The 15,738-nt window shown below is 40.4% G+C and overlaps 1 protein-coding gene across 3 annotated transcripts in view; it reads left to right on the top strand.

Moving 5' to 3' along the window:
- The window catches only part of LOC130915831 (protein MTSS 2-like), a 106,422-nt gene that overhangs the window by 83,364 nt on the left and 7,320 nt on the right, over positions 1 to 15,738 (top strand). Inside the window, exons 8-14 of one of the 3 annotated variants that reach the window (XM_057835950.1) lie at positions 2,632 to 2,739; positions 5,922 to 6,019; positions 6,101 to 6,233; positions 9,655 to 9,729; positions 9,906 to 10,061; positions 14,365 to 14,541; positions 14,611 to 14,776. In XM_057835950.1, coding sequence (XP_057691933.1) covers positions 2,632 to 2,739; positions 5,922 to 6,019; positions 6,101 to 6,233; positions 9,655 to 9,729; positions 9,906 to 10,061; positions 14,365 to 14,541; positions 14,611 to 14,776 — 913 coding nt within the window. The remainder of the gene's footprint in view (positions 1 to 2,631; positions 2,740 to 5,921; positions 6,020 to 6,100; positions 6,234 to 9,654; positions 9,730 to 9,905; positions 10,062 to 14,364; positions 14,542 to 14,610; positions 14,777 to 15,738) is intronic. The other 2 variants (XM_057835951.1, XM_057835952.1) reach the window with 2 other exon arrangements.

Here is a 15,738-nt window from a genome sequence, read left to right as displayed (position 1 = left end):
CAAAATGTCTATCATTTTTAGCTTACAATCATTAATTGATGTATAATATTTAGTTTAAAAAAGCGACCTTATAAAATTATTCACTCGCATATTTTAAACTTTTAACTCATTTGCTCCCAGAAACGTATAAATACGTCCTATTTGTAAATGCTTCACTGTCCCAAAAAATGTATTTATACGTCTTTTGTGTTTTGTTTTTATATAAGCAGCATATATAGCTTCCGCTCTATCTGAGAAACGAAGAACAACGCTCCAAACCCATTTTAAAGCAATTAAACTGGCCACTGGAGGGCAGTAGCACATTTTGTAAGACAAGGCAACCCGATTTAATAGCAGTGAACGGCCGGGCAGCATGGTCGGAGCGCTAGCAGCATGATGCCAGGCGGTGCTCCGACCGAACAAAACAACCGAGAGGACGCCTGGGAGGCCAGGCGTTGGACGACCGAGCAAAACGAGTGAGACCCCCAGTGCAGCGGCTTGCCGAGCAGACCCTGCAGGAACGCAAAAATAATCCATCTTTGTGAGACAGACAATGATGAGGGAAAAGCTTACACAGCTTTTTTTTTAATTTTTTTTTTAAAAACCTGCCCTGCTCAGCTGTTTGACACAGAGAATGGAAGTCTAAGTGCCTGGATAGTCTGAACAGTTTTAATGTTTCACATTGAGAGTCTGACATACTCCCTTTGTGATCTTTTAACATACCTCATTTATTATGACAAAACAGCGACCAGGAAGGGGTTATGGGGGAAGAAAAGAAAAGAAACACAAGAGAAGAGAGAGAAGAAACACAAACAACAACAAGAAATACATTGAACGCCTAACTACACTAACTAACAGTATGTTGGTGCTATCGTCAGCTAAATGTATTTTCGGTTGACACCATGTGGGGGGCCTGTTGACCAGGGAAAAAGGGGGAATAAGGTGGGGGAGTCTAAAAGCTAAGTGATAGAAAGGAGTAGAGTGTACACAAATCATCTCTGTGATTTAGAACCCAGTAATCGTGTGAATCCCTTGTGAGTGTAAGCCCGTTGGCGACCGACCCTACACCGCCCCATCGCCAATCCCGGTTTACAGGGCTGACGTGGCGACAACAGCGTCATCTCAGCGACAAACCGTCATCTCTCAGTAGTCATGTGTGAATAAATTGTTACTTTGCTATCAAAAGCTCTATTTGTCTGGTTGTTCGTGGTATTTTGTAAAAGGAAAACATTATTCAGATGCAACTAAAGCAAAAAATTGCGTATAAGTCAAAATTATGTTTGATATGTATGCATTTACAAAACGCTCATTTTCTCCGTTTTTTCATCAGAAATTGGAAAATTGCTCAAACTAAGCTATTTTCTAATGCTGATTTCTAAAGAATGGAAAAAGATATGAACTGTTTTTTTCTGCTGAAAGAAGAGAGTCTAATCTTTCTTTTGGTGGGTTCCATGTTTATATAGCAATAGAAGAGAATTTTCTGTGGGCCTTGCAAAATCAGTCAAAATCCAGAAAAACGGCTGGGAGCGAAGGGCCTTGCTCTGGTGAAAATGAATGAGTTAAACAAATTACGTCACAATGAAAAAAATAGTGTCTCTTAATAGGTCACGGATATCTACCTCATAACTATTGCTTAATTGTCTTTTTTTTTTTGTTACTGTCGCATTTCCCCTGATATTTTAGATGATAAATAATCGATAATTGAAATAAATAAATAAATAAATAAAAATAAAACGGTAAAAGAAAATCTCGACCACTCCTTGATGTCTGCAATTTCTTCATTGTGACCCTAGTTATATTACCGTGTTTCACCCATAAAATCCCCAAAAAGTCCAGCTGTGGCCATTCACAGCTGTGTCTTGACACTTGGTGAGACATTCTACACCACGTTTTTGGATCCAAACAAGGTAAGTACGCAATAATATCTCGTTAAAATCATGGTGTCTTTAATTATCCTCTCTCATGCTCTTACCCCGAGTTAGGGTTTAGAGGTTTTAAAAAAAAAGAAAATATATATATTTCTGCCCTCCTGTTCAAAACTTTTCTCCTCACAGAAAATTGAGATTTTAAGCTTTCCAATGATGTAACACACATGCATGTAGGACAATTTTGAAATCTGGCCAAAATGGTTGTCTCATAGCGGAACTTCAAGTCACCTGAGTGTTTTCCGCCACATATATATTAACGATTTTGCACTGTTGGTCTACTGTATATAACCTGTTTTGACCATAGTACATAGAAAGTACAAAAACGCCTATGACCATACCTCCTGTTCTTGTTGAATTATTCAGTCTCATTTTATCCTAACAAGTTGATTAAATATGATCAAGCTTCAAAACGGATCGTTGAGCATGTCAATATTTATACAAATTTTGACGAAGAAGTGTTTTTTTTTCCTTGTCTTTTTGGGTCCAAAATGTTGATTATAATCGGTCAGGAAAGAAAACAACAGTTTGGACATGAAGGTTATAGCGTCCTGAAAAAAGGAACCCAACCAAGCCATTGTGAGCAATTTTGTCTTTGAAATATAAAGGCAAGCCAAGTCGGACAAAATAGGCCCAGGCCTTAAAAAGGTTGACGTAGTGCCAGGTAACCCCCCCGCCCCATAATTAATGCATGTAAGGGTTAAATAAGCTTCATTTGTTTCTGCAGAATCTTGAGATCGCTATGTTGGGAGAAACAACGCACTTGCAGGCCATTGTTGATGACCTCACATTGCTGACGGAAGACCCGCACAAACTTCCTCCGGCCAGTGAGCAGGTATCACAATTGTTGATCTGACATCATACTGGGGACAGTTTGTTCTTTGTCGCAATGAAAAAAATGTCCTAATGTAAAGGTGTTTTTGTGTTTTCGACTGCATGTAAATGTGGCCGGTATGTTTATTGTTAAAGGGGAACTTTGAAGTAAGGTTGGCCAACCATGTTTTTGAATAATATCAATGGCTAAACAATTATAAGCATATTTTCATTATTTTTTTTAACGCAACCCTTCCAGATTCTTTGTTTAACCCATAGCAACGCCCTTGACAACGAAAATGCTTTTCTTTGGCAATCTTCGGAAATGACGTCACACCTAGACGTGCGAGGGAAGTCCACCATAGAACAGTATTGTTTGTTGCATTGCTTCTCGGTAAGATGCCACCGCGGTGTGTGGCGATGTTTTGTTGTCACTGAAACGAAAAGTTGTATGAGTGGCCAAAGGATAGCAGGGCACGTAAATGGACATCTTTCGTTCGCACGAAGCGAATGAATTTCACGCCATCATCGAGTAGTGTTCTCTGCTGCAAACACTTCGAAGATGCCTGCTTCCTTAACCGGTCTGCTTATGATCAAGGATTTGCCAAAAAGTAAGTGTGATTTTTGGATAGATGACTGATGACTTTGTCAAAGCAGAGCTGCCAACTGTTGTGGAATGAACAGTATAAGCTTGCGACGTTAGCCGAGGCTATCCCCGATCATAGTTATTGTTGCGTTCGCTAGGTTAAGCGTGTTTAAATTGTGCGTCATCTACGATCTTGTCCGAAATGGTTAATCCACTGTCAATCGGGAAAGGGGTGTGGATGTGCACATAAGCGGGTCGGCGTCGCGGTATTTCACGGTCACGTTGCAGATAGCCTTCTAGTTTGTGTTTCGCCGCTTCGCGAGAGCCGCTGACAGGTGACAAGTGTTGCTTTTAATGTCTGGCAGCGAATCAGCGAGCGCGCAGGCCACGCAGTGAATCATGGGAAATGTAGTCTCGGGACAACACTGAATTGGTGCTTTGTAATCTGTTCGCTTGTGTGAAAAAACTACATTTCCTCACGCCATTAGACGCCACTTTGTTTTCTTATTGTTGCCACAAAAAAGTGGAGAAAGTCATCGGCGACTGTGATATAGTGGATATTATTTAGTTGTAATACGGGAGTTCACCAGTAGAGTGTACGCATGTCATTTAGATGTGTTATTGTTTGTGCCTTACTCCTTCACGAAGAGAGAAACGTTGTTCAGAGTCACTTGGCAAGACGTTGAGTAAAGTTGTAAAAGCCAATAAAGGTGTCGTGTGGTTCACTCGGTCAAGATATAACAACGATTCATCTCCTTCTTTCCCCCCAACATTTTTGTATTATTACCGTATTGGCCCGAATATAAGACGACCCTGATTATAAGACGACCCCCTCTTTTGCAAGACTCAAGTTTGAAAAAAACTTTTTGAACCCCAAATTATTTTTTATACACAAAATAATTACAGTACATCCGAAACAAATGATTATAACAATATATTTGAGAGAAAAAGCATGTTATTTTGCCTCATTCAAATCTTAACATTTGAACATTTAAATATGTAAACTTAAGTGGAATCACATTTGTAAATGAATGACTTCGGGTTTTTGAAATGTAAATAAACAAATCTATTGTGATGAAACAACAAAATTGCAATAACTGCATTAACCATCAAAGTGAAATCTAACTGTAATTGTAGTCTTGAAACAAATCTGAATAAGGAAAACCAATAAAGTAATGCCAACTGGTTAAACTTGAGATATCTGAGATGACAGAAAATCACTTCAATGATGTCTGGCGCCATCTAGCGTCGTGAATGGGTATAACGTCTAGAACGCGATTATAAGACGACCCAGCTTCTTCAATCTGATTTCAATGCAAAAAACACCGTCTTATATTCGGGCCAATACGGTATTTTATATGCACGAGAGCTGCCGGATCTGCCAAAATGAACATGAAGTCTGATTATTTTTTTTTTTAACAATGTCATCAGATAGACAAAAACATAACATTATGTGCAAATGCCTGCATCTTCAAATTATAAAAATAATAACAGCCTATATCTTACCAATGTTGTAATCTCGATGGGTCTTGTATCCATTCCATGTCAGGTAGTCTAGGTACATTGTTTGCATTCTGATTAGCGTCTGGCTAATACATGTTAGATCCAACATAAAATTCCAAGCTCCTCTTCTTCCTCCATCTATTCAAAAACTTGGATCTCCTCCCTTGCGCTCGGTCTATCGCTTATATCGCTGTTAGAATCATTGTTTGAAGGGCTTTGTTTGGCGGCCGTATGTATGGAGCTGCCAACGCTGTTCCCGGTGTGACGTATCACTTCCGGGTTCGTCCCCTTTCAGGCTCGAACTTCGGAAACGCGATTATTTTGTCAAATATACACCATATAAATTATTTTTTCATGCTTTATTTGGTGGACAAAGTTTAATTACTTTACTTGTGACCCTATTTGGCATGTGAAGAAATTAGTTCACGCTACAGCTTTAAGACTGTAGTTTTTTTTTTCTGAAAAAATGTGCTGCATCTTGTTCTTTTGAATATTTAGTGTTCAATTAATGATACAAGTGTCAATCAAGACTGTATCGCTGCATTATTTTTGCATGTTAATTTAAAAAATACGAACAAATAGACCTCATGCTACATATGTGGTTGTTAGGTGTCAGTTATAAAGTATAAAATGAGAAGACAGGCTGTGTATGCTGATCTTTCATTCACTCTTTCCAGTTAAAATGGACGGGACATCATGCGCCGTCAATGGCAGCTGATGAGTGCCCTATAAAGTTTTTTAAAAAATATATCATGCCCCTTCAGGGATGATAAACAATTTCATTTTCTATGGCCCTACACACCTTGGCCACTGGGGGGCAGTGGCACTTTGCAAGAAAGCACTGACAGTAACAGAGGCGTAGAAAAGGAGGAACACTTGGCTGTCAGCCTCTCTTAGTCAAAATTTGGACATCTCGCGACGTCAATGGCCATAAACTGGCTTTTCACGGATTATGCAAAATTGTTATTTTTCCTCGGTCGTGCGCCTTGGATACCGGAACATAGTGGTGTTGCGCAAAGAAGCACTGACAGTAACTTAGAAGAGTAGAAGAAGAGGAATACTGCATGTCAAAATGGATTGGATGTTTAGCTCCGTACTGTTTTGTGTTCACGCAGGTGATCCGAGACCTCAAAGGGTCAGACTTTACCTGGTCCTACCAAACCCCTCCCTCCTCCCCTAGCAGCATCAGCTCCAGAAAGAGCAGCATGTGCAGGTAAAATCCATAAGAACACAAGAAATAAAAAACTAACGTTCATTAGAAAATAGTTTTTCTTGTTAAATGTTGTGTCAATAGTCTTCTCCAGATGCCGTCTGCGGGGGCGCATCGGCTCAGCAGCGTCTCTTCTCACGACTCGGGGTTCGTCTCCCAGGACGCCAACACCCACTCCAAGCCTCCTTCTCCCATGCCCTCAGACATCACGAGCCAGGTAATTCCATGGTTTTCCGAATTACTCATTCATTGCCAGTGGCTGCGATAGATGTCCAATAGTGCTGGACAATGTAGTGGTGTATATCTCAATGAAGATATGCTAACTGTACTATATTGAGTAGCTGATATATTAGAAATGCCATGGAAAGGACTGTCTTTGAAAAACTAACTAGTGTCTTAAATGAGTACAGTACACACCTTATACACTTATAGTGCATAAATTAAACGGTGAATACAAATTATTTTGAAATAGGTGAACCCACAAATTTCTGATTCTTAGATTATTCGCGATTCGGCCGTGGAAGATTCAAGAACGATTCAGAAACATCCAAATTCCGATTATTGAATAATACCAGGTAAAGCGAAAGTAAAACACAGTCAGTGCGGTCTTCAGGACGCAATGAGGAACGGACCGAGAGTAAATATCATGTTCAACTCATGCCGCTAGATAAAAAAAAAACAATAATGCCTTACTGTGGCCGTCAGCCACTACAAAAAGCGCCCAGTTGCTAGTTGCTACAAACATACGGCAACATACGGCTATGGTAGATATCACATATATCTAGAACTAGATGTGAAATGACAGACGACGGCCGTGTTAGATCATATACCAAAAACTAGATGCGAAATGACAGACTTTCCCGCGCTAGTAAACAGGCGCCATCTTAAAGCAGTAGAGATCCTCTGTTGTAGCGAACCTAATTACTTTTCATCTAAAAAAAAAAAAAAAAACCCAAATCGGCAAGGTCTTGACTTGAATCTATCTTTAAATGATGAAAGAGTTTTAAAACTTTCACGTCGAATGTAGACAGAAGGGAAATTATGGAATAATGGGAGCAATTTTAACAACTTTAACGGTTGATTCACAACATTAAATTAATTGAATGTAATTTAGAGCTGCCGATACAGAATGGGGACTTGAGTATTTTATTTACGGTTTTCAACGGTTAACTTGATACTGAAATAGTAGTTTGTTTAGCCTGAGAGGATTTTTGAACAATTTTGGAACTAGTGTACAAAAAATTCCAAGCAGGATGGGGGGTTTGTGGTGCATCAATAATCGATTTAGAATCGAATCGGAGCCTCTGAATCGTAATCGAATCGTTAGGTGCCCAAAGATTCCCACCTCTAATAATGACCACTAGTAAATGAGGAAAATAATTAGCCACTAACTAAGGCAATAAAATATGTCATTATTAGGGATGTACGGAAGTGTATTGCTGCCACACCCTCCCCCAAAAAAGCCCACCATCATGTTTTTACATGATACTTATTACATTTTTACATGTTATCATGTAAAAATGTGAAAATTATCATGTAAAACGTGATGTGTGAAAACTATCATGTAAAAACGTGATCACTATCCTGTGAAAATGTGATACTACCATGTAAAAACGTGAACACTATCATGTAAAAATGTGATATTTAACATGTAAAAATGCAATAATCATGTGTAGTATTATAAGTATGTGATAGTTATGCTAAAAATGTGATATTTTTTGTGTTAAAACGTGAAAATGTATCACTCTGAAACATTGAAAGAGCAAACTGTGCGGTATCACGTTTTTTCATGATAGTTATTGCAGTGGCAGCAATACGCTTTCGTAGGGATGCTCCAATTACAATTTTCTGACAGATCAGTGATTTTTAAAAAAGCCTGACCTGCTGATCTCGATTCTTGCTAGTCCAGATTTCTTAATTCATAAAAAACATCATGCACCTTTAACATTCCAATCAATCTGGTTTTATTATAGTGCATTGAACATTACCTCCTAAACAAGATGTTTTAACTAGTCTTCTAAAAATAAATGATAAACAATTTACCACGCGGTGACTCTATGTAACGGCAATACAAATTCTACTCCTTCATTTCGAAAAAGCGGCAAACGTTTCAACTGTAAAATTTTTTGTGCCAGAAAGTATGTAAAATAACCAACAAGTACACTCATATGCTTATATTAAAAACAACAAAGGTCCACAACCAAAAGCTAGCAGGCTAAAGTGGCTGACTGACTTTGGTGGACAAGATCGGTTATATTTCAAGTGCTCAACCCATCACCGATCCTCCGTGATTTACAAAATTGGCTTCGCTTGATCAGCCAACTAATCGATTGGTGCACCTTTAGTAATTGTTTATAACAAAACATCACCGCAAGACATGTTGGGAATGTCATTAGTTGTGTTGTCACAGATTACTTGAAAAAGTAATTTAATTACTGATTACGCCTCAAAAGTAATCTAGTTACTTTACTGATTACTTTATTATCAAAGTAGCCAAGTTACTTTAAAAGTAATTTATCGGTTAATTTTTACCAATTTTTCTCCCTTTGCTGCCTCAACATAATAATGACAACAAAAAAATGTCATCGGATGTAACTGACTTTCCGATAATAAAATTTAAAGAGGAAGATCAGAATTTTTCGCATAAGGCATAAACTTCGAGTTAGCTTGGTTTGATTAGTCGATGGAGTGGATTTCAACCACCATTGACTCGCGCTAGCTCAGCCGCTCCGGAGCCGTGAAACTAACAAATAACTGACAAGCTGCATGGAATTTATTTGAAATCAACTTTACCAACTAATCAAACCCCCGCTAACGCGAAGATAACGTCTAATGTCAAAAATTCTGAACTTCAGGTTAGGGTTTAGGGGTTCAATCGGACTTACAACATATCTCAAAGATGCTAAACGAACACGTCACCTCACAGCATAAATGTGCAACATGAATATGATTTAAACAATGCTCGCCAACTTCCTGCCGTAGCGACGGCAAAGCTACGAAGCGGCCGCGCATGTAGCGGCTCCAACCTATTGCTGGAACCCTTCAGAATGAAGGAAAAATACTCACGTTCATTCATGGACGCACACAGATCAACATTCCCAAGCACATCTCAACAGGTGGCTGCACTCGGCTCGAATGTGCACCCTCGCTCCACACACCGTTCTCAGTACCAAAACACTTAGCGCGTGTGACTAGAGACCAAAACAGGGAGTAACTATGAGCGGTTACCATGGAAATGAACGCGTAGTTGGAACCTCTCTAACATTTTCTATTCAGAATGCTCTTCGTACATGACAATATTCTTCATTCTACATACATTATGAGGCAATAACAAAATAATAACGCACAGACACTAAGGTAATTAACTTTAATCAGATTACTGGTTTGGAAAAATGAACTATATGGTGACATATTGTTATCATGACATAAAAATGACCTGAATCGGGGTAGCTTTTTCTCCACATCAACCAGCACTGCAACATAATCTCCTCTATTGCCACTTGCACATATGCACCCCTTATCCTGACGCTCATCAGAACTCCTCTCCAACTTTGTCCTTTTTGCTCTCCTACATCTCCATCTCTCTTACTCAATTCCCCCTCTTCCCTCCATTGTTTCTGTTCCATCTTCCTTCCCAGAAATCCACCAGTTCGGCCTCGTCCGAGGCTTCAGAAACCTGCCAGTCTGTCAGCGAGTGCAACTCCCCCACAGCGGTTAGTCGCGCACGCCGGTCGCCAATTGGTCCGATCTCCTTGATTACGCACTCACCAATACGTACAGTATATTCACCGTTAGCTGGAGTTTAAAGAGGCCCGCGGGCGGCTTGGGTGCAATCAAACTATTTGTGGATGTTAAGCACTCTGACTCAGACTTGTGTGTCATTCTGCAGTTTGGCTCATGCTCGTCCTTCGGCACCTTCCGCCCCGCTTTCTCTCACACTGGCACCATCAGGCCTCTGTCTGTCATACTTCCTGCGTCCCCCACATTTAACCGCTCCCCCGGATCCAACACCCCCTCACCCACATCAAAGGTTCCTAGCTGGAAGGTTTGTTTTCATTTGCACTGTTTACTTTTGGGTTTTCTCTCTCTCTCTCTCTTGCTTCTTTGCTTCTTGTGTCACCTTTCTGTTGCTCATCAACTTCAGTTCCCCCACCTTTTGCCGTATAAAAGATGTGGTCAACTGAAGTGCCTGCATCATTTAACAACACTGGCGCTGATTCATGAGCCAAATCAGAAGCTTCATGGACGGATTATCACACAATAGAAAAATTAATCATTTAGGTACGACAGTAAAGTAAAACACAGTGGCACATACAGTACATTAGGGCAGTTGTTCCTAACCTAGGTTCGGTGAAGGTTAAAACACGCAGGTTGGCATGTGCCGGTATGAGATTTTGACGGTATGATAACCTTAAGAACTGGACTTAAACGATATATGATCAAATTTAGCTTACGTAAAACACATACCACTACTACTATTAATATTAATTAGTTGAATATTAATGGAGAGTGAGAGCAAGAGACAGAGCGCGTGTGTATGACTGGTATCATTATTTACACATTATACCGACCCTCTCTCATCACAGAAAGTTGCCAGAGAGAAAAAACACCATAGGCTGTATTATGAAAAATGTATTTTGAACAAAATTTACAATGGGGGAAGACTTTACAAAAGTAGGCTAATGGTAGAGAGGAAACTAGTCAGCCATCTTGGCATTCTACCTAGCAACGTTATCTGCCTTGTTAACAAGCTTTAGTTATAGTATTTGTTTTACCATCGCTAGACACTAAACCAGCTAGAGTGAACTCTCGTAGCTGGTGGGAAACATTCACGACAGCGTTTACTTACCGTAAATTTTGTGCAAAGTGACGGATGATGGTCACGTAAATGTGAAATCATGTTGGAGGTCCTGCTGTCCTTCCTCCTTTAAGCCATGGCTGTCTGTTTTTTTTGCTACTAGTAGGCATGTGCTGGTATGATATTCTGATGGTACGATAACCTTAAGCCAAAATATTACGGTTGCACGGTATCACGGTATTGCATTTACAGCTTTAAAATGTGCTACTTTGAGATATCTCGGTTAAAAAAAAAAAAACACTTTTTCCCATTGAACAGGATTTTCTTTTTTCAAAACATTAGCAAATTGGAACATAAGTATATTGTTAAGTTAAAATAAATTGGAAATTCTAAATAAAATTAAAATAGATACAGTCCTTTAGGTGAGCCTAAACCCCACAGCCACAGCACAACATCATTACTATCAGAACAAAAATAATTGAATTATTTTCCATAAAAAGCACGTGTGTATGACTCGTATCCTGTTTACATGATAAAGACACTCTTTCTCAACACGGACAGTTGCCAGAGAGAAAAAGACATGTTTTACCACTGCTAGACACACTAAACACGCTGGAGTTAACTGTCGTAGCTGGTGGGAAACGTTCATGACAGTGTTTACCAACCTTTAATTTTGTATAAATTAGGGCTGTCAAACGATTAAAATTTTTAATCGAGTTAATTACAGCTTAAAAATTAATTAATCGTAATTAATTGTAATTAATCGCAATTCAAACCATATATAAAATATGCCATATTTTTCTGTAAATTATTGTTGGAATGGAAAGATAAGACACAAGATGGATATATACATTCATCATACGGTACATAAGTACTGTATTTGTTTACTATAACAATAAATCAACAAGATGGCATTAACATTATTAACATTCTGTTGAAGTGATCCATGGATAGAAAGACTGGTAGTTCTTAAAAGATAAATGTTAGTACAAGTTATAGAAATGTTATATTAAAAACCCCTCTTAATGTTTTCGTTTTATTAAAATTTGTAAAATTTTCAATCAAAAAATAAACTTGTAGCTCGCCATTGTTGATGTCAATAATTACACCATGCTCACTCATGGTACTAACCCATAAAATCAGTTGGACCCAAACGCCAGCAGAGGGCGCCAAACACCAAAAAAAAGTAACAAGCGGACAATACACTGTACTGTCATTTTAGTCTGTTTGAGCGGGGCATGTGCGTTAATTGCGTCAAATATTTTAACGTGATTAATTTTAAAAATTAATTACCGCGATCATTTTAACAGCCCTAGTATAAATGTGAAATCACATTGGAGGTATTGCCTCCTCAGCAGCCACCCTCCGCACACGTTTTACATGTCGGTTGGCCCTCCTCCGCTAAGCCGCGGCCGTCTAACTTTTCTGTAGCTAAAGTATTCCCATACCAGCGATTTTAATTTATTCAATGGGAGAAAAAGTTCAGGAGCTTCACCTCCTCCAGTCATCGTGTAGCACAGCTGACTCACTGATACTGAGCAACAACCGGTGGAGGAGGGTTGAGCCTTGCAGCTGCAAGCAAATAATTTTACCATGCATTTGGGACCTAAAAAAATAGCTAACACCGTAGGGACGGTGTCATGGAAAAATTTTGCGGTTTTGAACCCAAGACGTTTTCATCCTACAATATACAGTGTATCACAAAAGTGAATTCATTGTTTTTAATTGCGGTATTGTATCGCTTTAACGTTCTTGATGTCGTACACCATCAATAAATGAATGATTGCTGCCAGTAAAGGTGCAACAATTAATCGACAACTTATCGATTAGCAAATTAATCGACAACGATTTTGATAAGCAATTAATCATTGATCTAAATTCTTGGAATTATAAAATATATATACAGTGTATCGAAAAAGTGAGTATACCCCTCGCATTTCTGCAGATATTTAAGTATATCTTTTCATGGGACAACACTGACAGAATGGCACTTTGACACAATGAAAAGTAGTCTGTGTGCAGCTTATATAAAAAGGTTAATTTATTTACCCCCTAAAAATAACACAAAATATAGCCATTAATATCCAAACCCCTGGCAACAAAAGTGAGTACACCCCTTTGAAAAAACATACACCCCTAAATGTCCAAATTGAGTACTGCTTGTCAATTTCCCTTCAAAATGTCATGTGACCCGTTACAGGGGTGCTGTCAGCATTGCTGCAGAGATTGAAGAGGTGGTGGAGTCAGCCTGTTAGTGCTCAGACCATACGCCGCACTCTGCATCAAATTGGTGAGCATGGCTGTCACCCCAGGAGGAAGCCTGTACTGAAGACGGTACACAAGAAAGCCTGCAAACAGTTTGCTGAAGACATGTCAACAAAGCACATGGATTACTGGAACCATGTCCTGTGGTCTGATGAGGTGGGCGGGCTTTCTTGTGTACCGTCTTCAGAAGAAGCTTCCTCCTGGGGTGACAGCCATGCACACCAATTTGATGTAGAGTGCGGCGTATGGTCTGAGCACTAACAGGCTGACCCCACACCTCTTCAATATCTGCAGCAATGCTGACAGCACTCCTGTATTGAGTCACATGACATTTTGGAGGGAAAATGACAAGCAGTACTCAATTTGGACATTTAGGGATGTATGTTTTTAAAGGGGTGTACTCACTTTTGTTGCCAGGGGTTTTAGCTATTAATGGCTTTTGAGGTGTTTTGAGGGGAAAAAAAGTAACTCTTTATATAAGCTGCACACAGACAACTTGTCATTGTGTCAAAGTGTCATTTTGTCAGTGTTGTCCTATGAAAAGATATACTTAAATATCTGCAGAAATGCGAGGGGTGTACTCACTTTTGTGATACACAGTACCTTGAAACCTGTAATCGGCTAATTCCAAAGGGTTCAGTTAGTGCATGTGTGAAACTCATTGGAGTTCGGTACCGTTAGCAAGATTAAGAACCACTGCATTAGGGCCATGAATCCTTAGATGGGAAAGGGGAAACAATAGGGTGCATGACGGAAAAATGGTGGAGAGTCACAGTGTGGTGTTAGGAATAAAACACCTAAGCAGAGAGAGAGACAGAGAGCGCGGGCTGGATGGATGGAGGTGTGGAACGTAGGGGCATGCGACCGCACCCTAAGGGGCCCAGTTTGGAGCCGTAAAGTGGGTCTTGTTGGGTGAGGGGAGGGTCAAATAGAAAGGTAAGATGATGCGCGGAGCTGTAATGTATTGTTTAAGTGCTAAAATATCTCTGCCAGCCGCTTGGCCTGTTGTCTGGAGGGACCCACAGAAAATTTTATGCTGCACCCTATACACACACACACCGGACGATCATGTTGAGGGGCCTGCGAAAGCCCCATTGTACGGTCCAGTCGGGGGGTGGGGGTGGGGTGGGGGTCCCGTTTCTGCTCTTCGAACCCGGGCCCTATTCACATTTGTTCTGCCACTGGATGCATGGATGGATGAATGGATGGATATTTAGACTTTATTTGCCACAATTAAAAGATTGCGAGAGGCTACTTGTGCTTATTGTCGCGTGCCCTGCTCCAGGAGTGGGCCAAAGTGAGTCAGTGCGACCCGTCTTTGGCCAGCACTTTGCAACGCAGAAGGGAGTCCCCGGATAAAACAAGGGACACGGAAGCTCCACCCAGTCCCAAGGGATATTCTGCGATCCAAGGAGATGATGTGCACCGAGCGAGAATGAGCCCGGGAGTTCTCACAGCTAAGGTGAGAAACCACGTGATGGTCAGTGTTAATTAGTTCAATTTGACGAATTGGGAATTTGTTGTTCCTCAGCACGGGGAGCCTCTGTCGCCAGCAGCCAGTACTCTGGCTATGGTGTTGACCAGAGGTCTGAGCATGGAGCAGCAGAAAAGCAGCAGAGACTCCCTGCAGTATTCCAGTGGCTACAGCACCCAGACCAATACCCCCTCCTGCTCTGAGGACACCATCCCCTCCCAAGGTAAAACTGCCCAAGCCAACGATCCCTGACTCCTGCGAGTTGTGTATCTTCAAAAATAAAATCCACTTTACCTTGACTTCTTAGCTTGCATAAATCTAGGCTAACTCCTGTCAGTGCTCGTACTAGCATAACAGCTTGATCGTAGCACACTATGGATGTTTGTTGTTTTTAAGTGAGTCACGCTAGCCTTAAGTTGTTCTTCTGTAATGGCACCAAACATTGGATGGAGCCTCCTTTGGCAAAAGTGCCTAACAAACTCAGCCAATTTCAGTGAATCACCAAACACCAACGTAATGAAGTTCCTGAAAGCGAGCTCCACTGAAAGTCCCGACCTTAGAGTAGGAACTAATATGGTCCTCGGAACACGAGTTCCTAGTTTCAACATGTGTGAACATCCAAAATGACGTCATCGTCCCCCAAAAGGTTCTAGGAACTGCGGATAGTTCCTACAGTGCGAAAGCGGCTAATAAATCTAGGTAAACACCTGTCAGTGCTAGTGCTAGCATGACAGCTTAATCGTAGAACACATGGATGTCTGTTGTTTTTAAGTCAATCAAACCACTCAACGCTAGCCTGGACTTATTCTTCTGTAATGGCACCAAACAACGGAAGGAGCCTTCTTTGGCAAAAGTGCCAAACAAACTCAGCGAGCATCATGCTAGCACATAGACTTCATAAAGATATTGACGGGACACGGGGTGCGGGGTCGATTAATAGGGGGCCTGCATTGTTGGCGTGGCCGTCAAAGCTGACCGCATGGAATCACCGACAAAGAGCTTTTTATGTTGAAAATTCTTGTGAATAAATGCTTAAATCCGTGAATTCCTAATATATATGTACGTAAGACAGTCAGTCAATGTGGCGGCTGCCATATGTAAACAGGGCTTTTACGGTGAAAATTCTTGTGATTAAATGCTTAAATCCCTGAATTCTTTATAGATATGGATGTAAAACAGTCTTGA

Source organism: Corythoichthys intestinalis, chromosome 5 (assembly GCF_030265065.1).
Source record: "Corythoichthys intestinalis isolate RoL2023-P3 chromosome 5, ASM3026506v1, whole genome shotgun sequence".
Classification (NCBI taxonomy): Eukaryota; Metazoa; Chordata; class Actinopteri; order Syngnathiformes; family Syngnathidae; genus Corythoichthys; species Corythoichthys intestinalis.
The sequence above is the reverse complement of the archived record's forward strand: the minus strand, read 5'-3'. Positions and strand labels throughout refer to the sequence as shown.